This window comes from Telmatherina bonti (assembly GCF_933228915.1).
Source record: "Telmatherina bonti genome assembly, chromosome: 1".
Lineage (NCBI taxonomy): Eukaryota > Metazoa > Chordata > Actinopteri > Atheriniformes > Telmatherinidae > Telmatherina > Telmatherina bonti.
The window spans coordinates 16877538-16901438 of NC_136619.1; the positions used below are offsets into that span (position 1 = coordinate 16877538).

General features: G+C 39.9%; 3 protein-coding genes across 3 annotated transcripts in view; 2 read left to right on the forward strand and 1 right to left on the reverse strand.

Annotated features, from left to right (window-relative positions):
* Positions 1–1236, forward strand: part of shf (Src homology 2 domain containing F) — a gene marked incomplete at both ends in the record, with an annotated part of 92380 nt that extends 91144 nt beyond the window's left edge. The window contains one exon of the mRNA XM_079241743.1: positions 1050–1236. Within this exon, the coding sequence (XP_079097869.1) occupies positions 1050–1236 (187 nt within the window). The remainder of the gene's footprint in view (positions 1–1049) is intronic.
* Positions 1237–9434: 8198 nt separating this feature from the next.
* Positions 9435–16074, reverse strand: ubl7b (ubiquitin-like 7b (bone marrow stromal cell-derived)). Its single transcript, XM_079238592.1, has 11 exons — positions 16030–16074; positions 15426–15615; positions 15171–15290; positions 14987–15072; positions 12039–12123; positions 11880–11937; positions 11640–11773; positions 11487–11536; positions 11223–11399; positions 10960–11073; positions 9435–10846 (listed from the first exon to the last, which is right to left on the reverse strand). The coding sequence occupies exons 2-11, from the start codon at positions 15598–15600 to the stop codon at positions 10706–10708; spliced, it is 1140 nt and encodes a 379-aa protein (XP_079094718.1). The 5' UTR covers positions 15601–15615; positions 16030–16074; the 3' UTR covers positions 9435–10705.
* Positions 16075–18086: 2012 nt separating this feature from the next.
* Positions 18087–23901, forward strand: part of cd276 (CD276 molecule) — a 70775-nt gene continuing 64960 nt past the window's right edge. The window contains exons 1-2 of the mRNA XM_079240340.1: positions 18087–18301; positions 22907–23002. Of these exons, the coding sequence (XP_079096466.1) occupies positions 22957–23002 (46 nt within the window). The 5' untranslated portion in view covers positions 18087–18301; positions 22907–22956. The remainder of the gene's footprint in view (positions 18302–22906; positions 23003–23901) is intronic.

The window sequence follows — 23901 nt, forward strand, 5'->3', positions numbered from 1 at the left end:
GGCTCCTACAAACACACAGGGGGCTTTTCATTTGCTCTGCATTTATTGCTGTAGCTTAAGTGATTTATCATGGGGGTTCATCAGCCGCAGCCTTGTGCACTTCATGTAAAAGCACCTTGAGAAACTTTGCTTTTAGTCTACCCCCCCCAGTGGTTTTACTTATCTGTTGTCAAAGGACATGGATTCCAAAAGAGTTTTCACTATTTAAGTAAACATATCAGTCAAAATCATTATTATGATTTTATTATGATTATTATTATGATTATGCCAGATGAAATGGAAGTATGATCCAAGCCCAGTATGGAAGTTGTTGTTTTTTTAATAGGTATGCATGTGTTAATCTCACAGTAAAGCCAGTGAAGGTTTGAATCCAGGCATTGACCTTTGCCAGTATTTAGCAGCGTCTTTACATGACCATCAACTGTTTTGGCTGTGTGTATTTGCTGCATACACTTTCTCTGATGTACAACAAACAAGCACCATGCTGAAACTCTACAAGGCAAACAGCTGCAGTCAAGTTCAGGCTACTGCTGAGGCACAAGCTTCAGTCGGTGTGTTTGCTCTGTTCTCTGAACACTTAGAAAACGTTTTAAAAAGACACGACTTCTGGAGAATTAATGATGCACTGGAGAGTAGATGGAGTTCTCTTTTTCATTTGAATTTCCAACTTTCACCAAGGCAGTCAACTTCCATCTATTGCTCCATCTCCTAGCTGTGCAATGAATTTATCCTCCAATATTCGCATTACCAGTATTTATCCCTTATTGGTGGCGTATCTTACTTTTATCAATTTAGTGAATATGTTAGCATTAAAATGAGGTTGTCTTTTGGAGTTATAAGTAAAAACTTTGTCATTAGTTGGACAAAGGACAGTAAAAACCACCAAATGATGAACTGAAAAACTTTGGCGTTTACCTGATTGCTTTATGAGTAGCATGTTGCCATTTTATGCTGTATTCCTACTAAGCCTCCATGTGTCATTCTAAATCTTTTTCTTACTGAAGCTAAACCTCTTCTCCTTCTATCTCTTTGTCATTGTTTGTCTCCAGGAGCAGCCAGGGCTTCATGCACATGAAGCTGTCGCGGACAAAGGAGAATAAGTACATTCTGGGCCAGAACAGCTGCCCGTTTGACAGCGTGCCTGAGATCATCCATTTCTACTCCAGCCGCAAGCTGCCCATCAAGGGTGCTGAACACATGTCTCTGCTCTACCCTGTAGCCATCAGGACACTATAGTGCAGGCGTTCGTCCATGCAGAACTCTCTTGGCCACCTCATGGTTCCACATTTTCCTTCCCTCTGGACAGAATGCGCTCGGCCCATGTCATGGGAAGATAAACAGCGGCATTTAAAAACTGCTGGTGCTGACTCGCATCGCTGGCTGATGGCTTCCAGACCTGTTGAAGGCCTCCTGCATCACATATAGAGTCAATGTGGCAAAAAGTTTTTATTTTATTGTATTGTATTTTATTTATGATTGACATCCATTGATTACAACAGAGACTGATTATCTGAGGAACGTCATTTCAGTGGTCATTCGGCTGATTACCCTTAGCACTTAACACTCAGAGAAAGAAAGGTGCAACATATCTTGTCACTGGGATTGAGATTTTAACACAAGGTAATGTACCCTTTTTCCTGTGAGTGCACATCTTGGCAACTGTCAGAGCTTCTCACCTGGATGGGCTCTGTTTTGTTTTTTGTTTTTTTTTTTATTTTAAGGGGACTTGAAGATTGTAAAGGTAGCAGCATTTATGATGCATGTTGAGCGATATTGTTCACATGGGCCCTATACAGTGGCCAGAATATTGAATAACTGACCAAATATGAGCGGTGCCTCCCCAGCTGTGAGAAAACAAGCAGCCTGTGCGTTGTGCAGACTGATCTCTCTATGTTGTCACAGTGCATGTTGTCTGCTATCCATCACTGAGTGGGTGGATCACACCAGTGACAGTGTAAGTACCACAGTGGTGAGACAGGCAGGAAAGCATGATGGATGGTCAAGCCATCTGACACAGTACAATTGGCTGAGGCCGGAGACCAGGGCCCGTCCAAATGGACCAAATTACGCCAACTATCCCTGCGAAGAATGGCTTTGCATGGGGAGAATGAAATATGCCTGCATTGTCTACCTCAGAAAATCAATTTCATTCGCCCATCTGCAGATCAATAGGTACAATGAGATTGCAGATATTGATCTGCTCTCCCTATGACATTCCCAATTCCCTTAAAACTATGCTGTTGGTTTTTTTGTAATACAGGTAATCAGAATGATGAAAATGAGCAGACTTCTTGTTTTTCTTTCCCAGATCAGAAATTGTATGTACAGTCTGTTATAATACGATGTGATGTCAGTAACAAATGTTTGTTTATTGCCTTATAATGCATGGGTCAAATCAGTCCGCTAGATCAGCTAATTTCCAATCCTGCTTTTAAAGATTGTTCTGTGACTGTAATTTATTCTGGGGTAATTATTACTGACGTCCTCATTTGTGATTGGCCCATCAGCGCGCTCTCCCTCATCATTCTGTGCCGATGTGATCGTGTTGTTTCCGATTTCACTCCGGCCTCTTTAGCTGTGGCTCTCTGAATTTTTGTTGTTTCCTGTTCTGCTAAATAATCACTTGCCCCCCCCCCCCCCCCCCCCCCCCCCCCCCCCCCCCCTTTCCACACACCTATCACAGTGCGGCCTGTCCAAACCAGATAAACGCCTACCTTCAACCTGTCATGCTCCCACTTCACATTTAATCCTCCAGATGTCCACATGGGTGTGAATATGTGTGTGTGTAAAGGCAAAGTGTGTATGCTTTCTGAATGCATATGAGCATGCATGTACATTTTGGTGTGTTTTGATCCCTGCTGGTATGTGCTGGGAGCTTGATTTCATATACTTTGTTTTTTCTTTTTGACCATCTACATCCAGAAGAAGCTAATTTGCTAATAGTACGGCATCGTGAATGGGTTTAATGAGACTGCCTAATGCATGACTTAGGAGCAGAAAAAAATGTAGCGGTTCAATGAGTGAGTTAATCTTGTGTGGGGGAGGATGTGGAGGTAGTTAAACGACTGATGGTAGCCATGAGAAAACTATTCTTCTTTTTTTTCTCGCAAGCATGACCTCAAAGTCAGACGCATTTTGGCTTTGACTTTAAGCCCACTGTGTGCTATGCAACTATCAACTGCAGTCATTGAAGGGAAAAGGAAAAAAAAAAGGAAAGGAGTGTGTGTGTCTCTAAGAAAGGTTTCTGATAGATATGATGGTACAACCTGTCCACCAAGAGGAGATGCAATCAACAGAGCGGCATGGTTAGCGGTGCAGTAAGTGAGCAGACAGACGGAGCTGTCATCAGATCAGTGTCTTACGAGGATGTCTCTTCATGTTTTATTAAGGAACAATACTTTGTCAAAGTGGACCTGTATCCTTGAGAGAAAATACTGAGAATAAGTGCAAAGAGAGAGAAGAAAAAAAACAAAAAGATTTATCTGTATATTGTATTCTTTATGTTGTGAATGTTCACTGTTAAGTAGCCCAGATATTGTCAGGAGAGGCTCTTTAGTTACCGCTGCTGATGAGTGTTACTCAACTTAAGGAAAGAGCCTGTGTGTAATGGCCACACTGCCTGGAGAGAAGCCTTAGCTTTGGAGAAAGGGAAACAGGAGAGATGCAGGGGATGAAAGAGTAAGAGACAGAGGGATGAGTGATCTGACTGGGGGAGGGATTTGCTGCAGTGAGCAGACACACACTTGACATCCTCATATTTCTATTATGAGACCCTGAAAGGGCCTTCCACCTTCCTCAGAAGTGTCTTAAAGCTTGTGCGTGTTTGCGTGTGTGTGAACACACAACTCTGCATGCATGAAGCAGTGTTCGTTGAGTATGTGATTGAATGTATGTGCGTGTGAGTCTGCGTGCGTGCACACTGGTGTAAGCAGCCATCAGCCATTGACTTGCCCCGAGTGTATCTTGTGTATTGCTTTACTGTGGTAAAGTGGCATGTATGAGTTTTTTGTGTACATGTTTGTGCCACGTATGTATGCACTACTATAACACATCTCTGTATAGTCCCTCATGGCCAAATGTATATACTGAATGTATTGTAAGGGGACGTAGAGGCATTATGGTGCAAAATTAAATAAAAGTTGGGTTTATGAATTAAAATTTGCAGCTTGTGTGTTTTGATTTCTCCTTTTTTTATGTTGGTTTACACACTAAATACTATAAAGCAAAGAATTATTTGATAGGCAAAAAAGCCCTTTCCAGTCCCTACATTTCCAGTATCTCCACTATCACCAGTTACCATGGTGAACCCTTCAATATGTGAAGAAGGACCATTGTGTGAGTCAAGGACAGACTACTGGAGCCATTATCAAGCCAGTATTCCTGCACTTGCTCTCAATTGATTCACTTTGTAGCAGTCATATAATAATTTTATGATTTTTTTCTGTTACGCCTCTTACCTTTTATGGGCAGTACTTCCTGGCAGCGATGCAATGCCAATCCATGTTGTAGATTTAATCAAATGTAGACCATAAACAGGACCATGCAGAAATCTGTGTAACAGGTTCACAATTCTTGTCAATCCTGAAGGATCTAACAGGTTACCAAGGTTACAAAAGATTTGAGTTCAATGTTTTCATTTATCATTTCATAGTCCTACAAGGGGTTTCATGGAACTTTTTCTTTTCCATTTCATCACATGGGTTTGCTTGCTGAAAAAGAAGTGCCATCTTTTGAGGAACACTCCTTTTATCTGCACCTGCCACCCATTGCTGACTGGTTTGATTTGATTTACTTTGGCTAAAAAGTTGATCAAGAAATTGAAAATTTGCTGAAGAAGAAGAAAAATGGAGACTGGAAAAGAAAGGAAACTGAATTACACTGACAAAAAGCAAAACAGAATCTTATATCTACCCAGTATCGTCTATTTTTACAAGCTTGTGCTCTGATTGCAAACTTAAGAGACCTACTCTACCGGAGGGGCAGATTTTCTGTCTTTATAAACCTTTCCTGCTTTGTGTGCGTCATACATTATTATTTGATGCCAGGGTTGCAAAGCCTGGCTAAAGATTGCAAAGTCATTGAATAATTGTTAAGAATCAGGATTTTTAAAGAGTTGTAAAATTTGTTTGATCTGGCCTGTCCTATTAATAATTATGGACAAGTTATAACCCTTACTAGTCAAGTAGATGTGGAACATCAAATCTCTTCCCTTTTGCCTGGGGTCTCTTTTCCTTTTCACTCTAGTGTAAAAAAACAAAAAACAAAAAAACACTAGGGTGTTAATTTAATGCTTTTGAACGTCTCATATTGTACCCTAAAGTATTGCAGTAACACATTTTGCCAAATATGCATGCCACCAGATGAGCAACCAATAGGAAACTGCATAGCAGAGTTAAAGTTTATTTAATTAAAGTTTGAGTGGAAATTAACTGGTTAAAAATGTATTTAATTAGTCTACAAAATAATATCTTGCTAATTTCTGGTGACATTTTGTTATTTGGCTTAGCTCTGAGTAACAGCAGGATTACAAAAAAAAAGAAAAGTCTTCAATGCATTTGTCTCTTTTCAGCCAGATACACTGTGACATTACCACTATATGCTCCGGGTCTGCACTCATTACTGCCAACAGCAATTTGAACAATGAAATCCCCGATGGCTTACCCCAAGATGGCTCTCAGAACATTGCATTGTGAAAGCAGAAACTTTTTTTTTTTTTTTATGCAGCACATTTTGGCCACAAAGGAACTTGCAGACATTCGGAAGGAGCGCAGGCAGGGGGCTGATGAAAGGAAACACTGAACATTCACAGCCTGTTTAGTTGCAAGACAGTATGCAGAATCTGTAACGCACACACCTCAAGGCTGGGCTGTAATTGCAGCTAACAGCTAAAAAAATCACTGCGTCTCAAAGTGGATATTTTCAAAGCAGCACCTTGAGAAAAGCCAAATGTTATTTTATATTTAAATGAAATAGAAGCTTTTAAAAGGTATCTGATTTCTTGTCTCACATAACTCAATTAAACTTCAGTCAAAACAAGAGGCAAGAAGCTATTTAAAGTTTCATGTCTAACTCCCTCAGTTTGAAGTGCATGACACCCCCGCCCCCCCCACCTCTCTGCTGCAGCTCTGTTCTCCTCCAGAGAAGCTCCATCAGGAGTTAAAGCACCTGGGAAGAAATGCATCAAAGACGCTTTTGTGGACAAAGAAAGTGCTGAAAAATAGGGAGAAAAAAAAAAAGCAGGGCTTGAAAGCAATGAATGGGCAACAAGGGTATGAAATGGCCTTGTGTCCATCAAAAGCTCATTTTATATTCCTCTCAGTCACACCGGGCAGAAAGCAATCTTGGGTAACAGACCTTATGTTAATAACACGTGAGTTGCCTCCTTTCAGAAAAACAAAAGCGTATGGAGCCATTATACTAACTCTGTCCTTTGCTCTGCTCGGAGATACTTGAGGATTTCATCCAGAGTGAAGAGTGTTACATTGTCCTGCATGTCTGCGAAGGCTTGATTAGACGAGCTTCTCCACAGTTTCAACGGACCCGGTGCTGTTGATTTCTACTGGCCTTAATATATTGCTGGTAATGAGATGGTGCAGAACCGTGCTCATTACCTGAAACCCAGGTGCTGTGGGAGTAATTGGGCAGATTTGTGCCAGTTTCAAAGCTCCCGGTTTGACTCATTAGAGAGGCCTCTTTCTAGCTGTTAAAGCCATTTCCTGTGTCTGCTCAGAAGTGGCCTTTCGGTTATGAATTCACCGCCATCATTGTGGCAACATATGAAAAGTAAAAGCACATAATAAAAGCTAACTGCTGTATAATAATGTGACTCCCCACAACGCTGCAAAACATTCACCGTTTGCTTTTACCAAAGTGCAGTGAAATGCAACCAGTGACACAAATGATGAAAAGATAACCAGAAATAAAATGAATAGATGCCAGAAAAATGCGCTTTTGGATTATTGTGGGATATTCTGGGATTATTAGTTATTTTGAATGTGAAGTTATGTGTGAGTAAATTCAACAACTGAGATACATCGAGCTCCAGATGTTGGACAGACTTGGAGGTGCTAGCTAAACCAGTACTCCCAGACACTCAATGAGCTATTCTACCAGAAGCAGCTAGCTCCAGGAGCTAACCCTGCTCTTAGACATATCAAGCCTGGAGCTCCCAGAGCTAAGTGTCTTGCTTTGTTAGTTAGATTCTGTTGTGTGCCCAGAAGTCACGCTACCAACTGGTTAGCACTATTCCCAGTCCATTCAAGCCCAGCACATCTAGAGTTTGTGCTTCTTGTGTTTGACAGGAAGTAAATGATCAACCCAGATAAACAAAATTGGGCCTAGCCTGGGCTACTTTTACCAAATATAGCTAAATTATGGCACTGGCTAGTGTGGTGTGGGACAGATGTGGTCCAGGTGTCTCATGCCTGCCTGGGCATAGGTTTGGAAAGTGTCTTTTGAGTCACATCTGGACCAGATATTGATTTGAGTTGGATGTTCATTACAGCAACTGTTTTGGCCAGAATGGTCCAAATATGAGGAGCTGGTCTGAACACAATTTACAATCATTTCCTTTTGAGCAGCATGTGATATTTGTCATATTTTTATTTTATATATATTTTTCATTTCATTTCATATGGCTGAGTGTCAGCCACACTCACACGGAGGCAAAGTCATATATGGGCCAAGCAAAACTGCAGACGTGGGCCATATTTGGTCCAAAGATGTTTTCGTCAATGGTTTCACCAAACTTCACAGCTCTTAATTCCTCTTACAGCATCTACTCTGTTTGCTAGCTTCTCGTTTCATCTGTATCTTGCATGTAGATAAGCTGTATGTCTTCCAAGTATTCAGGACTATTAATCCCAGTTATTCTACATAGGAAATACAGGCTGAAGCACTGATGACCAAAGTTGTTCATGGCGTGTACTATTATAACACATGAAAAAATGCTTTAACATGTTAAAGAACTTAAAACTTAGATTCATAGCTGCGTAGGATTTTACCTTATCACATACTCATGGTAATGGGCAATGTTGTAAAAGAAAAAAAATAATGGGTCCCTCAGAAAAAAAAAAGGTTTATTTGTGGCAGATGCTCATCAGGATGGAGAAGATTACACAGCCAACTCTAAAGCACTTGGACTGCACCAATCCACTACCAGGCAGATTGTGCACAAATGGAGGACTTAGACCATTGCTACCATTGCCAAGTGTCAGTCAACAAAGATGTCTCTGTGAACGAACCACAAAGCAGCCACAAAGCATTCTGAAGTTACTAAAGGCCTCTTTCACACTGGTTAATGGTAATGCTTATTAGTCTACCATTAGTGCATTGCACAACACAATGCATGGCAATGCTCTCCATAAAGTGCACTGCAGTCAGGTAAATATCAACCAAACCAAAAGGCTGCATGAAAAATGTTAGGACTTCTCATTTACATCTGTCCTGTGCTTGTGCTTAAAAAAGGGAAACGATGCTGACTAAAGAACCTCATCCCATCAGAGGAACACTGTGGGACATGACTGGGCTGTTGGGAATCACACCAGGCAGAGGACAAGGAGCCGAGTGCCAGTAGCCAACGCTTCATGAGAGATGCTCAATCTTCAAGTTGTAGTATCTTTGTAGCCTGCTTCAAGCAAACAAACTAACATTAGCCTTTTAATTTCCAAAGGATCAACTCACAATAATTGATGAAACAATAAAATCATGATCAGTAAATTCTAAAGGAAAATGTCAGCTCATCAGTGTGTGAAGCAGCAAGACAAACCAAAGTATCCAAGTTGTTCCCCCAAAAGATATCTATGTAAAAAAAAATAAGTTTGAGTTTTAGAATAACCTAATAATATCTGTGGCCCCAATCTAAAAGAATAATTGAAGACTGACCTAAAGTAATTAATTCTAATAAAAAATCTTGCTAAGATCTAAGAGTGAAAGTTGTCTGACCAGAAGAATTTGTTGAAAATCTTCCAAGCTGATGAGCAGAACTGATCAAAAATGTTCAGCTGTAAATATTACTGAGCAAGGTCACAAACCTAGAGGAATGCAACACTGAAATATCTTCGTAATAGCCGGGACATATTCAGATAGAGGGGTGAAGAAAGGTGCTTTGCACCTGTTGGCTCTAACACTGTTTTTAATTGCAATTATCAGGTACGGTCACCTTTCATACAGTCAATACAGCTGACAGCAAGAGACCTTATTATGGCATAAAACATCTTTATCACGCCATATGTTTGGCGGTATTCTGCAGACCACTGACTGTCTCCATGACAACTTCACATGCTGATTTGCCACGGTTTTAAAATTGTGTACAATATTACGAGGGCTGTTTACTTAGAGATACACGAGGCACACTAAAACCTGATCTGTCATATACTGAATAGACACTGTTGAATAGTAGATCTTCTTTCCTAGCTTGGAAGCAACACGGATGCTAAAAACCAAGTTTAATTACTGCTTAGTTTCAAATATCACTCACACACTCCTGCCTGAGCAGCCACAACAGTCTTCTTTTTAATTTGCACCCAATGCTCTTTATTTACTCTACAGTTCTGTAAAGGCTTGACTTTGCTTCTTTCAGTACAATAGAAAAGCTTCATTCTGAACATATCCTTGGAGGCAGTTGGAGGTTGAGATTGCCAGCAGGTGTGCGCGCATATAAAATGGTAACGAGGACAGACGGACACAAAGAGCTGTTTGGGTGCTCTGCTCATGAAAGGCCAATCCGCTGATTGAGCTGTCACATTCACAGATGCAGTAATAAAACTAAGCAGGGCAATTACTGTAGATGGAGGACACTGGGAAGGGAGGGGGTACGCAATTTGTCCTCCCTTCACATTCCCTAATGGGAGACAACAAGACAAAGCAAATGTATCCGACTGTAATAAAGCTGGGAAGGGGAGGTTACGATTCTCTGACAAGCACATCAGCATTTTAATATCTGTGCATCTCACTCTTTTGTTTCAGGCTTTCTAAGGGTCTTGTCCTCTTAAATATTTAAGCCCCTTTTTTGTGTGAAAAATAATTCAGCTAAAAGTCTTCAGCAGAGGGCAGATCAAGAACATGATTGCACATTGAAAAAAAAAAAAAATTAAAATCTACAAGCAGTGCATTTGCAAGAACGATGCGCTCGTATGCGGATTTAAATCAAATACGGCATTGCCATCTAGTGTACAGAAAGGGGAATGGCGTTGGTTAACCAGACGATGGACTGGTGATCAGGCAACACAAATTCCTACAGGGTTAACCAACTGCAATGCCACTTTATCTCATACTGCACCCAAGACTGACATCCACAAAGTAAATGAGTTTAACACTTGACTAAAAATCAACACTGAGAAACTGTCTTTACTGTTGTTTACATAAAAACTGTAAGACCCTTAAAAATACATTTTTAACTTATTTATATTTCCTCACCACTATTTGCTTTGTCTTTATAAAGCCCAAAAAGCAAATAAACATAAAGTCCAAGAGGGGATGGTTTATATTAATGATGTATATTTCAAGTTTATTACAAGTTTTGTCACATTAATAAGAAAAAGCTGAACGTTGCATTGACCTGTTGGGCTCAGTTGAAACATTTGTGTGTGTGTGTATATGATAAGAGACCGTTTAAGTTATAATTCCTTATGATTTGTGGGGAGCAGACAGACCAGCTTTTCTTTCTTCTCTTTCTTTAAAATGGTTTTGTTTATGGGATTTGGGTTCAGAGTCCAGGACCTCCAGCAAATATGAGCTCGAGGGCAGCCTGGATGTCACCATCTGTTGCCTGGAGCGCTCGCAGCATCAGCTCCTCATCCTGGATCCCCATGTCCCTGAGCTGCTGCATCTGGGACAGCCAGCGGCCCTGGCAACACAACCATTCAGAGTCATCTTTTAGCCCAACGCAGCCTGGTCACCATTTTTATACATCACCACTGCTGGAGGATTGAACATGTTGCTTTTAATCAGTCAGTTCACCTGTAGAGCGGACATGTTGGTGGCTTGCAGAGCTTGTTGTAGAGCCTGGCTAAAGAGATCATTACTGACTGGTGTCCCAGCTGGCATGGGGGCTACACCACTGGAGGGGTCCGACTTAATCAAAGACAGGATAATGGGGAAAGTGAATAAAAACAGAGCAACGATCCAGACTGTGTAGCAGGAGTCGTGTTTTTAAACTAGAGAAAAGTCTCTAATGAGAGATTTCACAGTGGAATTACTTCTGCTTATGAAACGATGTATACCTGGCTGGCTGTTGTTGGAGTGACAGCACTGCTGTCAGGCGTGCTAGCGAGGGCCAGAGCAGTTGCAAGCTCACTCTGCGTAATAGGTCGCGGACCTGTTGCTCCACTGTGACCAAGAGACACGGGTCGAATTCCTGCTGAGAGGCCGCCTCTGCCCGAGGGACCCGCTGGGCTTCCCTGTTGCAGTCATATACATCAGACGATCGTCACGGCCATTAGCTGGAGCATTTTTTCAGCAAATATTATCGCTAAGTTCAGACTTACAGACTGAAACTCTTCCTCGTCGTCAGACATGCCTTCAAACATGAAGCCTCCTGAAACAAACACATGCTTTTAGTTCCGAAACATCCACACAGGAAAGTATCAAATGTTTCCTTAACTGTTTCCCACCATCACCGACCCACACCCATCGCTCACCTGGCATATCGCTGTAAGAACTGCCAGAGAGGTTACGTGATGAGCTGGCACTGGACTGAGAGGGCATGCTTCCTGCCACCGAGTGCAGCACCAAGATGATGGCATTGACGAGGGCTGGATGTGAAGCGATCAGTCTATCAGAAAGACACACGAGTGGAAATGGGATTTTGTATGACTGGCTGTTGCACTGCACACACAGATTATGTGTAAGAAGAACATAGACAACAAAGCCATACTCACACATCCAGCATGTTGGGGTCCGTGAACTGCACAAAAAGATCTTTATCTTGTAGCACTCCTAAATGTTTTCAGGGGAAATGTTTTAATTAGCATAACTATAACCATGATACGATGCTGGGTGGCAATAAAAGATGTTTGTAGAACTCAGCATGACTTTACCTAGGGCTATGGGGTCTGACCTGAGCCCTGGTGTGGCCACGATGATCTGATCCAGAGATTCTTTGTTTGTCAGCATTTTATATACCTGAGAATTGAGAAAAGAGCAGTAATGTAGCAGGGATGTTGGTAGACATGAGTATTAGGTGCAACACAGCTGTGACGGAGTCCTACATATGTTAACTCTTTCAGGGATCGCCTTCTTCTACTTCTTTATTACGAGAACCAACACGTCAGACTTTTTCTGCCATAAAAAGCCTCCAAGCGTTAACAGCGAAACCTGCTTCTGTTGAGGCTTTCCTCTCACCAGCTTCTAGATGTCTGAGATCTCATTTACCCGCAGCTCTGAAGAGCATTCAGGGTGATCCAATCAGATGTAAACAGCTGCAAACACAGGTGTGATGGCTCCCAAAGGACAGGAGAAAAGAATCCAATCATTCAAACCAAACAGATTCCCAGCCAGCAACATGTGTCTAAATATCAAGAAGTGTATTAAGAAGACCCCCACAGCATTCCTGCCTTAGCAGACTGCATTTGCTCAGCCTGCATTTCAGTAACAGAAGTGAACTGCACATCTAGATGTTCACTTGTTGATTTGAGACTTAGTGGAGGCCATCACGGCTGCAATCAGACACATTCATAAGGAAAATTTGCAAACTCCACATAAACAGGCCTCAGAAGAGATTCCGACCATGAGTTGCTTGCTTTGAAGTGATGGTGTTAACCATCATACCACAACAACCCACTTCCTTATCAAACAATAGAGTACATGTAAAAAAAAAAAAGAAAAAAAAAGAATAATAAATTCAATATTTATTCCATTTTATCCACAAAATACTGGCCATCAGGGCTGAGCTAAATGTCCGAGCTATCATTTTGGGATTTTAAGTTTGTCTGGAGGCACATTGGCAAACTTCCCAAGTATAAGCATAGATATGATCCCTGAATGAAAACACGCTATATACCGTGTTGTACTAACCAGTGGATGTGTTGCACAGAGCTTTTGGAAATATAGTACCAGTCAATCATTTGGGGAAAAACTACCCATTCACTTTGAATAAGCAGATGTGTCGAAACCTTTTACTGGTTCCATCTATAAAAACCAACAAACAGTATTTGGAGGTTCTGTCTTGCACTCACAAATGAAGATATGCTGCGAGTAAGATTGTACCGAATGCTTGTAGCAAACTGTGATAAGCAACACTGTTATGGTTAAAGGAGTGAGGTGATCTTGAAATAATGAATCAAGTTCTGTACTTCTGTGTTTGGTCTGTGAGGTGTTCATTCTAAGCTGAGTCAGAATTCATCTGGAAATGTACTGAGACTTTTGCGTTCTCTCAGACAGCTTGCTTTGCGCATCATAGTTTGCCTGATGGCATTTGCACTTCTTAAAATGATGTAAAACAACAACTAGAGCTATCACACCAGGTTTTGTTTCACATTACACCAATCAAATGTAAATACACCCAAGTAATATGCATTTATGCTGTTTTCCTTCTGTCTCCATACTTTAGTTAAGGGGGCCAGACAAACCTTTATGTTACTGCTATATAATCCACTAAAATATGGAGCAGATTTTACTTCTAAGAGGAAGTTGAGATCATTCAACGTATGCACTAAGATTTTTTTTATATTCTTCCACGAGTCTGTTGTGGAAAGTGTGTTTAACTTTGCAGCAATCTGTTGTTCAGCTTTACAGACTGAACAACGATCAAAACAGCTGGTTCTGTGTGCGGGATAACCCTGGAACCGCCGGAGCTGACTGTCCAGAAAAGAATGCTGCACAAGTGGCGCAAAATAACCAACGTTTTTTAACATTGTTTACATGAGACAATGAAGAAACAAAACAGTGTGTTCAGTCAGACTTTGTGAAGTCCAAATGCAAAACAGAAAGGTTCCTGCCAGCAACCATCACCCTTCAAAACAAGACATTATCATTTAATTACCTCTGCCAAGGTGGAAGTTGTGTTTTTGGCAGCACTGGTTTTTCTGTTAAAAAACTTATGGATTGATTTTGATTTAAAAAAAAAAAAAAAAAAAATGTTAGGAAAGGTAATGAATAGAAAAAGGAACAAGTAATTAATGAATTCGTTTAAGAATTCTTATCTTTGGAAAACCAGGGCTATTTCTATCATCACAGCTTCTAACTCAACAGATAGTGCCAACAATTGGCACTATCTGGGAAAAAAAAACGGGAAAAAAAAAAATAAAAATCTTGGCAGATGTTAAAAACGACAAACAGCTCATTCTGACTCTGGCTAAATCTGATCGCCATCATAAGAGAAAAGGCTAATTTCATCAATTTCAAAGCCATTATTGCCATTTGCTATGTGTAAGGGTATGTTTCCAGGGTTAGTTATTCAAACTAAGATGTGGCATCTATTCTGATGATAAAAATTTATAGTGATATTAGCTGGAAGTATATATAAGAGTGTTATAATGGGGCTGGCAACTGAGTAGGCTACTGGGCCATTTGGAGGTTTTCTCAGGTGGGTGAACCAATGGCTTGGTAGAGGTCTGTGCTCTTTGACTTCTTTTGGTTATTTTTTTTAACAACTGAAACATTGCTATCTAAAAACAAACTTTGCTATTCCCATTCCAACCAGTGAGATAGAAAACAATAGTTTTTTTTTTTAGTTCATGAGAAATTTCCAAGTAATCTGCCCAATATCTATGGAAACAGACAGCCAGAGTTGGAAAGAAACCATTAAGTTCCTTAAAAAAGTCCCTGTGATTAACAGCATGTCCATTGTTGTGCAGCACTTAGTTTCATCAATGGTTTTTTGCAGTGTTTCATAAATAAAGTTGGTATCACTGTATCACTGGTAAATGAACAGTGTTTTTGGTCAAAAAACAACAAACAACTCAGATATTTTCCAAAATTGTCAAAAAAAATTGACAAAAAAGATCACATGTGCAGCTGACAGTATCTGAATGAGCCGGGTACTGACCGAATCTCTGTAGGCAGAGTTGAGCGAATGAAGTGCAGAATGAAAAACTCTGAACTCCCTGGCCGCAGTCGCTCTGTTTACAGTCTCTGCAACACAAAAGACGCACGCATGCTCGTTTTAGACTTTAGCATTACTTACAAAAAAGATAAATCAGTTTCATTACTTATACGACTGCCAGACAGACCTGGGTTGCTCTCTGGCTCTGGCCATGTCTTTTTGAGAATGTGTAAGGTGGATCCTGATTGAACCCCGCAAGTGTCCAGTGTCAGGTCATCTTTCAGCTTCCGCCCACAGTGAACCAGCTCTGTGAAAAACAAAGGAACACATTACGCATAATATTACTAATGTTGAGAAATTACTACAAATTTGAGGTGCAATTTTCTTGCCAAAAAAAAATAAAAAATTAAAGACCATTTTTCACTGTCAGTCAATAACAAACCTATCAGCTCAGGGTCTGGGACGGAGTCTGGTAACTGAGCTGCAACAAGCTGTTTTAAAGTGGCGACTCTGTATCCTCCAGGTGGTACATCCCCTGGCATCATCTCCGGAAAGTGGAACGTAGATTTGGGCTGATCTACCAGCTTCAATGACAGGTACCAATCCGAAGTCGCCATCTCAGACTTTCACCACTGCAAAACACGTAGAAATACAACATCAAAGGACAATTACTCGAGTTAAATTGGACGAGAAATTGACTCTGATATCAGTCTGCGGTTCTCACTAGCTAGAAGTACAGTGTTATGATTGTGCTTTCGTTTAACAATGTCTCTTTTACTGAAGCAACACATGTAATACAGTAAGACATCGACAAAAGAAACATTTAACACCAATTTATTAAGCTATTTTGAAGCGAGTTGAGTTAGCAAACCAGCTAATCCAGCGTTAGCCACTTAAGTGTTTGTTATAGAAACACGTGGTTTGCTAAATTAAAAGTGATTATTTTGCTTAGTGTAGTTCGTTTTGAGCAAATTTCCGATAATGTCTTAATAAATGTCATGCAAAACCCTCAGAGAAAGGAAAACTTTAAACAACTGCACACTTACCGTGCTATTGTTGACACTCAGTCCACTTCCTGGTTTTGTTCACATGGTACACGTTGCATTTACGTCCCGTAGGAATAAAGGATTTATTTTTATTATTTTTTTTACAACTAATTCAGTCCCACGCCGTATTCGATATTTAATTAACGCTTAATAGAAAGAAAAAAGGAAATAAGCAACCTTTAAATTTACGACTTTATGATTCAGTATACTTTCCTTAGGCTACAAGAGTAACAGCGAAGAGCTGGCTGGGGGGAGAAAGTTACCACATACGTTCCTTGTCAGCAGTTCACTGGCAATGGCCAGTACAAACCAAATTCAGACAGCATTCCCCTCACTCTGTCGGAACCATTCCTGATGGCTTAAAGAAACAGTTTCTTCGTTCAGGAGAAAGTGCAGACTCAAAGCAGAAGATACCCTGTTTTGAGCCTGTACAATGAATTTAGGGTTTAAAGGTGCAGAGCTGGGACAGAAAGACCAGTTCATGACCCCAGTCACTGGGCTATGGACTGTTCTCGGTGCAGAAGTCAGGCAAAAGATCCTGCTGCCTGGGAACCAATGGCGAGATATCCAGGAGGGACTTCTTCCCCAATGCTGCTGAGGTGGCAAACAAGGATGCTTATAAAGGGGTCTTATCATTAGGAGATGAGACCTTCAAAAAATCTGTTCCTAGACTCTTTCCTGGTCCAAGCTGAGGTTGCTTGGGTGAATCTTTGTGTGCTTTGTCAGATAATAAAATTTGCAATAGAAATGGAATTTCAAGAGCTATAGAGTAGCTACCACTACCACCAAAGAGGAAGGTCATATGAAATTGAGAGGTAGAGTGCAATTTCCTCTTACTTTATAACAGGTAAAAAGGAGGAGTAAAATCATATTAGAAAAACAACTGTTGTACAGTAACTCCGGTCTGTTTTTGTCAGTGAATGTCACATACATGCAATTAGAACCTCAGGAAGCTGTTTCCACTTGTAAAAGAAATATAGCCATTTATTATTATTTTTTCTATTGATTGTTTGTACACGACAGTAAAATAAGCTAACATAAAGCTGGAAGACTACTTATCTTATTTTTCAGACTAATGTTGCTGAAAGTACTATACATGACACAATGTATTTTTTATAGGGACTGGAATAAGCATAAGGAACAAAAATAAGAAATACTTGTGTTCCATAGTACAAACAATAATACTATGTTGTTTTACTTTTCTTTTCTCTTTTAAATTCTAAATAGCTACCAAACCCTGCAATGTATTGCCACAGGTTACCTACTTGAAACTAGTAGTAAAAATACTTACCTTTTCATATATTTGAGCAACAAATTACTACAAATATTAATACTGCAACTGAGCACCACTAAACTGGTGATGATTTTTGAGAAGTTATTAGGCTAATATGTGAGGCTAATTGATATTTATAGATTAGTGTAAATATTTAAAAATCTTTAGTTGCTTGTTAACTAAAGATAAAGTTAACTGTATTGTGATGAACCGATAAATTGTGACTGTTGTCTGATTTGTTGTCATTATTAGGGAATGTGTTCTGAAAGACAATTTCTTAATGCACTGAAATATTTTGCGTTGTCTTGCTGAAGTTTTAGAAATCAGTGCAGGGATACAATCTTGACTTATTTTCTGTTGTAGTGCGTTTTGATTTTTTTAAAAACTTTATTCTGTTTCTTTTTGGACTCAATGGAAACCTTTACTTTTTAATTTTAATATGTAGCACAATTTGGGATTCTTTTGTTCAAATCAGTCCATCAATATGTGTTTGATATGTTTTTTTTTTTTCTGTGCAGTCCCTAAATGGGGTTTGCTCTCTTCCGTTTTACATATTTTGTTGCTTTTCATTCTCTTTTTTTAAGTTGCACTTACTATTTTCTAATATGTCGCTGTACTGTTTAATTAAATGTTTAGTACAACAATTGAATAAAATGAAATGTAAAACTCAGACAAAATGTTTTTTAAAAGCATCCAAGGGCCATTAAAGAGTTAACGGAGTGGGGGTCGGTACGGTCGGTATGACATCACTGTTGGACAAAACAGTAAGGAGTGGTTTCTTTAAGAAGAACCGTACGAAATCAATGGAATAGCCCCAAACTTAGATCTCAACTCTCTGAAGTTTAATCTACAGTCAAAACAAAGTCCGTCGGCTGCGTTTTCTACCAGCGCTTTGCCGTGAGAGGAATGAACTGCTCCGGAAAATAACCTCCTGGACAGAGAAAGAGTCACCACCGCTGGACGGTCGGTGGGTTTCTGAAGTTTCGCCTTCATAATATGGTAAGCATTGAGAAAATACACTAAAATTACCTGAGACTGAGTGAACAGCAAGGGGTTATGAAGAGTCGGCTAATAAAATCCGCCTTGTACATGTATAGGTTCGCAAAGAGCAGCAACAGCTGGGGGAGCAGAGGGACCCCCAGGAACTCAGGAAAGAGTACTGCTGTTTTTCACAACATGCCTAAAAACTCATTTCTATGGTGCAAAAAACGTATTTGATATTATTAGTAGTGTAAAAACAACCCAGGGCTCCGCTAAGATTTATATAGTACAGTAACAGTAAAGATGGAGCTACTAGCTAACATATGAATCACAAGAAATGAAATGGAGTGCGCCCCCTTCTGACCGAAAGTACATCCTGCATTTACGCTCATAAAAGTAAAAATATAATCATTATTCATAAAGTAATCCCATTTAATGTTTCTCAGTCCAGGTCCTCAAGTACCACTGCACTGTATGGCTTCGACATATTTCTACTGCAACACGCCTGGTTCACTAAAACCTCCTCACCAAGTTCTTTGCAAGGTTGCTGAAGAGACACTCATTTAGGGTTTCCTCAAAACAAGCTGGTGCTGTGGGCCTTTGTACATTTCCCGATATAATTATGTATCTGGAAATAGATTCAGTAGAACCGAGAAGGGTTGTAACCAGTAATAAATGAATGAATAAATAAAAAAATAAAAAATAAAATAAAACCTCTGCTGGCCTGAGCAGCCGCCCTCGTCCTCCCCTGATCACGTGACGGCGAGGCTGCGCTTTGCTGGCAGCGTACATCTCCCTGCAGGATTGAGAAGGATGTAGTATTTACAACGCTGTCGGTTTATTTCTTAGGAAACAAAGACTAGGAGTTTATTTAACACCACTTCTTACCCCCATACAGATACATTTAATAAGCATGAATAAAAGTAAAGACCTGTGTCATAGCAACTATTTTGAGCTGCAATAGTAGGTGAAAGCAGCTTTTGCTAATTAATGGGTTTTTCTTATTGCTTTCATTAGTGTGATTAGTAACACCTGTGCTTCCATACTGATTCATGGAAAATGTCTGCTGAAAAAGATACGTTTACGACTTAGCTGTTAAACTGCTTTGAGGCTAACACTTAAAAAAAGGAAACAAAAGTGCAAATTAAACTTCAGTAGTTTTTATAAAAAATAAAAATGTATACTACTTCTAGACATGAAACTTGAAGTTTACAAAGCATTTCTTCTCACTTTGATGGATTAATGTATAATTTAGGTGTTGTATTAAATGCTTTGACTAAAGGGAATGAGGTACAATCAATTCAAGTTACTGCCTCTATCTGAATTCAAAAGGCTCATTTTGTGGTTAGAAATGTCCCAATCTTCAAAGGGTGAATAGTTTCAAGTGCTTTTAGGAGTTTGGCTATAAAGTTAGCAATATGCCAGTGAGACATCTGAGTTTAGAGGGGTCAGCCAGACTCATTACCTTAATCGTTGGACTCAAGAGAAATAGTGGCAGTACAGAGGCAAACTGCAGGAGGATCACTTTGAGACTTCTCTTGCAACTGAAGCCATATTATGACTAGGCTGTGACTTTAAATCTTAATGATCTGTGATGCCTCAAGAAACATTTTTCTTTTTTTTTTTGACCTCAGGAAGAAGTTTAATAGTCCTTCACGTAGTGACAAAATGAAATACACGGTGATAATGACTCAAAAGCTGACAACCATTCACAAAAGGAAATTCAAGGCATTCAGACTGTCACACGGATGACTTGCAGCTGCTTCGTCTGGATTCTAATGGACTTTAAATGGCGCCGTTATGAACTAATACCATGGACAGCATTGAAATCTGACAATCTAAGTAAAGCTCCAGGAGCATTTTGATAAATTGTTGTAATATATTAATGCTTCTGAAGGCATTATAAAACATAACTCAAGCAAAGGTATTTATTCGTTATTCATTCCCTCATTCTTACATTCTGTGGGATTTATTTATTTGTTTATTTTTTCGATCCCCATTAGCTTGCATCAACTACCTGGAGCTATTCTTCTTGGGGTCCTTTTAATAAATACAGTAAAGATTTACATTGACATATGCATAACAATGCCTCCCTGCATACAAAGGTCCATGAACTAGTCTTCAATTGTATAGTCTTTGTACATACAGACATGCACACAAAGGTAATTTGTGTGTTTGTTTAACTGCTAATGAAAGAGAAGAAGAGTATGCTTGTTGGAAAGGGGTCTGTAAATTACTTGAGTCATTCAGTGAAATAAAAGTCCCCAAAAAAACAAAACTTTGATGGCTTCCTGGTGTCTGGACACTGCAGTCTGAGTCAGACAGTGGTTTGCTGTGTTGGCAGGGTTCACTGCATATTATCCTTGGGAATATATTTAGGGAAATCCTGCCCACTTGGAGACGGTGGCTGTGGTATGTGTCTGCGCTTTTTCTTTAATGAATATTTCTTCCAAGTTTTGAATCTGTGTGCAGTCAGTGTATAAAATATTCACTGCCTTTGAGGTTACATACCTGGGGAGATTCATATAGGGTTACAGACATCTTGAGTTGTTCTACTTCCACAAGTTTGTAGAGCAAGTGGTGAGCAGAGCTGTCATGGAAACTGAACCCATGAACCCAAACTTCAGTCCACATCCTCTCTGCTGAACCCATAAAAGGAACCTCATGGAAAAAGATGTTTTTGGTGAGGCTATGAGGTGGAGCTGCGCTGCTAAAATGATTCATAGCATCAAACTATAACAATGTGATCTGTCGCCTGCGCTATCGTATTTATAGAGTCTATATCATATATCAAAAGATATGAAAACAAAGTTCACTGAACTTCTGTTTGAAATCCAATCAAACCTTGATACTGAGGAAATTTAGAAAGCATCCACAGTGATAATTGCAAGTGCTGACTAACATCTCTTTTATGTGGTTAGAAAATTACACTACAGATTTCTGGAAACAAAACTATGCCTAGAATTTAAAAGCATCATTAAAGTTCCACAAAAACTCTTTTTTTGTTTGTAAAGTTTTCTTGTAGACTTGATGCTGTGCTTGTAGCCGTTGTCTGGTTGCATGACTACTGTTTCAGCTTAGCTCTATATTTTAGACAGATGGGCCCACTTTTCACTCTCTGGCATGCAGTTATGTTTATGGTTGAATTCAGCTGGATTTATACATATGCTATGTGGTAGACCTAGCGTAGCTGATGCTGATGAAACGCTCTCTTGGACTTGAGTGTAGTGTTATGGTGTAGTGTTGCAGTTTGACTTCTGGTTACTACGGTGGCTGATGGGTACAAACACACTTCATATAGAAAAACAGACACATATAGGTTTAAACGCGCTTCATATAGCAAAACTGCTGAATATAGAAATAGAAATGCAAGCTGGAAACGCTGCATTGTATAGCAGACCGCAGCAAATCCAAAAACTTAATGCAAAAAAAAAAAAAAAAAAGCGCTGCAAATAAAGAAACAAACTGTGAATACAGAAAAGCGCTGCAACAAGAAAACGCTGCATATTCAGTTTAACAACGGAAGCTCTCCGGTGAGTTTCTACCCGAGAGACAAACAAAGGGGACACAAACGGCGATTATGTACCAAGTTTGTGTGCGAGTGTCTCTTGGGTTCATGGGTTTAGTTTCCATGACAGCTCTGCTCACCACTTACTCCACAAACTTGTGGAAGTAGAACAACATAGCTTTTTTTGTGTTTGGTCCTATTATGTAAAAAAAGAAAAAAAAAAAAATTCTGGGCTAGTTAGGTAGGATGTTGCATTAAGCATAGTACAGATTTGATGTATTTGTCAATGAGCTTATTTTATGATCACTTTTTGTTCACAGTCTGGTCAAGAAGTTGAAAATGCAAACTTGCTTTGGAAACATGACTGACACTTTGCACCAAGTTTCTAAAATCACCTAGCACACAAAGTGGTGCTTTTTACCAGTCAAGGTTCGTTACGCTGGTTGCTTCAGTTGTCCAACTTATTTATATTCAATGGTCGTAGAATAGTGACTTCTTCTAACCGGGGGAAAAACAAGTCTGTTTTCAGTATTATCTGAAATACAAATTCAGGTTTTTGTCTCAGCAACTGCAGAGACAAATCGTGACCTCTACCAATCTAGCAGAGATAAATATCTCATAAATATTGCATGCATGGGAGAGTAATGGAGAGGGGAGATAGTCTTGTCTGTCTCTACCCTCTCTTGAAGTGTGTTTTCCCCTGGAAAGCAAAGAGAATGACTTGGCTGTTTCCAGCTTACTTTGGAAGTCCCCATTTGTCATCACAGCTATTCACCCCATGAAAGCGGAAAGCCTTGAGCAAGCCAGAGAAAAGAGTGAAGTAGTCACCTTCAGACAAACTTTCACATAAGTTGCTTGATCAACAAAATAACTCGAGTCTTTCAGTCTGTTTTTGATGTGATGAAGCATTGTGTTGTCTCAATTTCCATAATTAACCCACATGCAAAACCGAGCAAAGCTTAAAAACAAAACACACACACACACACACACAAGGACATCGTTCGCTGTTTAAATGACCCTCGAGTCCACACATTTTTTTATGCTGCTGTACTACTGTTACGTCTTTGTTATTATAATGTTCATTTTCCTCAGATGCCTGTGTTTTTCTCCTGCAGTGCTGTGTCTGAAGAAGTCAACCTGCTGTTTGAATTCACCCTGAACCACCATGCTGTTCCTCCTGCTTCCTGCAATCCTGGCCGTCCAAGCAATGGGTGGGTGTTGCTTATGTCTGTGGCTTGCTGTAATATCCAAGTCACCACAGTGGGAAGATGCTGCTGCCTGTTAGACAATACACCCTACAGGGCCTATTAGTCTTCAAAGGCTCCATTGGGCAAAACAGTTCAAATGAGGCTACTCCCAAAAATATTGTGCCAGTAGTTTGAAAGTCATAAACCTTGCTCTTTAAATCCTATCCATCTATCCAGAAAGAGTCTACAGAGAGCCTCCTTCCATTTATATGAATGCCCTGTCTTTGCTTGTAAAGGGATATTTTTCAAAACAATTCTTTCTGAGTTTTCGCTTCAGAGGGTTCTGATTATGTGGCAGGGGGGTGTGTTTATTTTCCATATTCTTTATAATTCAGCTTGCAAAACACAATAGCTTTAACCTTTTTCCAGACAGGTGGAGCGAGGAGAGCTGGGCTCCGGGCAAGCCCCTTGATGAAAAATGCTGGAAGTGCTGTTTTTTTTTTTTTTTAGCTGTGTTAGTGTGGTGAGGAAGTCATGCTCTCATATTTACAACACTGGGAAGCAGCATGTTGGTGGTTGATGTTGCAACTGAGAATTCATAAGTCATCCGCTCAAAAGTTTTACTTCAGCAGAAGTGGTGCACTAAGAAGAAATAGTGTCACCATAAAAAGGAAGCGAATGGCCTGAGTTGGTCTGATCTCAGGACATTGTGAATTACAGAGGGAATTGAGCATGCCACTGCAGAGATGAACAACAGCTTTGTCCCTGCTGGAGTGACATTAGCTGGTACATGCTAATCAAAACGCCTTAATATAGCCTGAGGAAGGAGGAGAAAATTAAGTCTCAAAGTTTATGATAAAAAAACATAAACATGGTTTGGAAAACACAAATTCCACAGTCAGTTTCTATTATCCAAAATACTT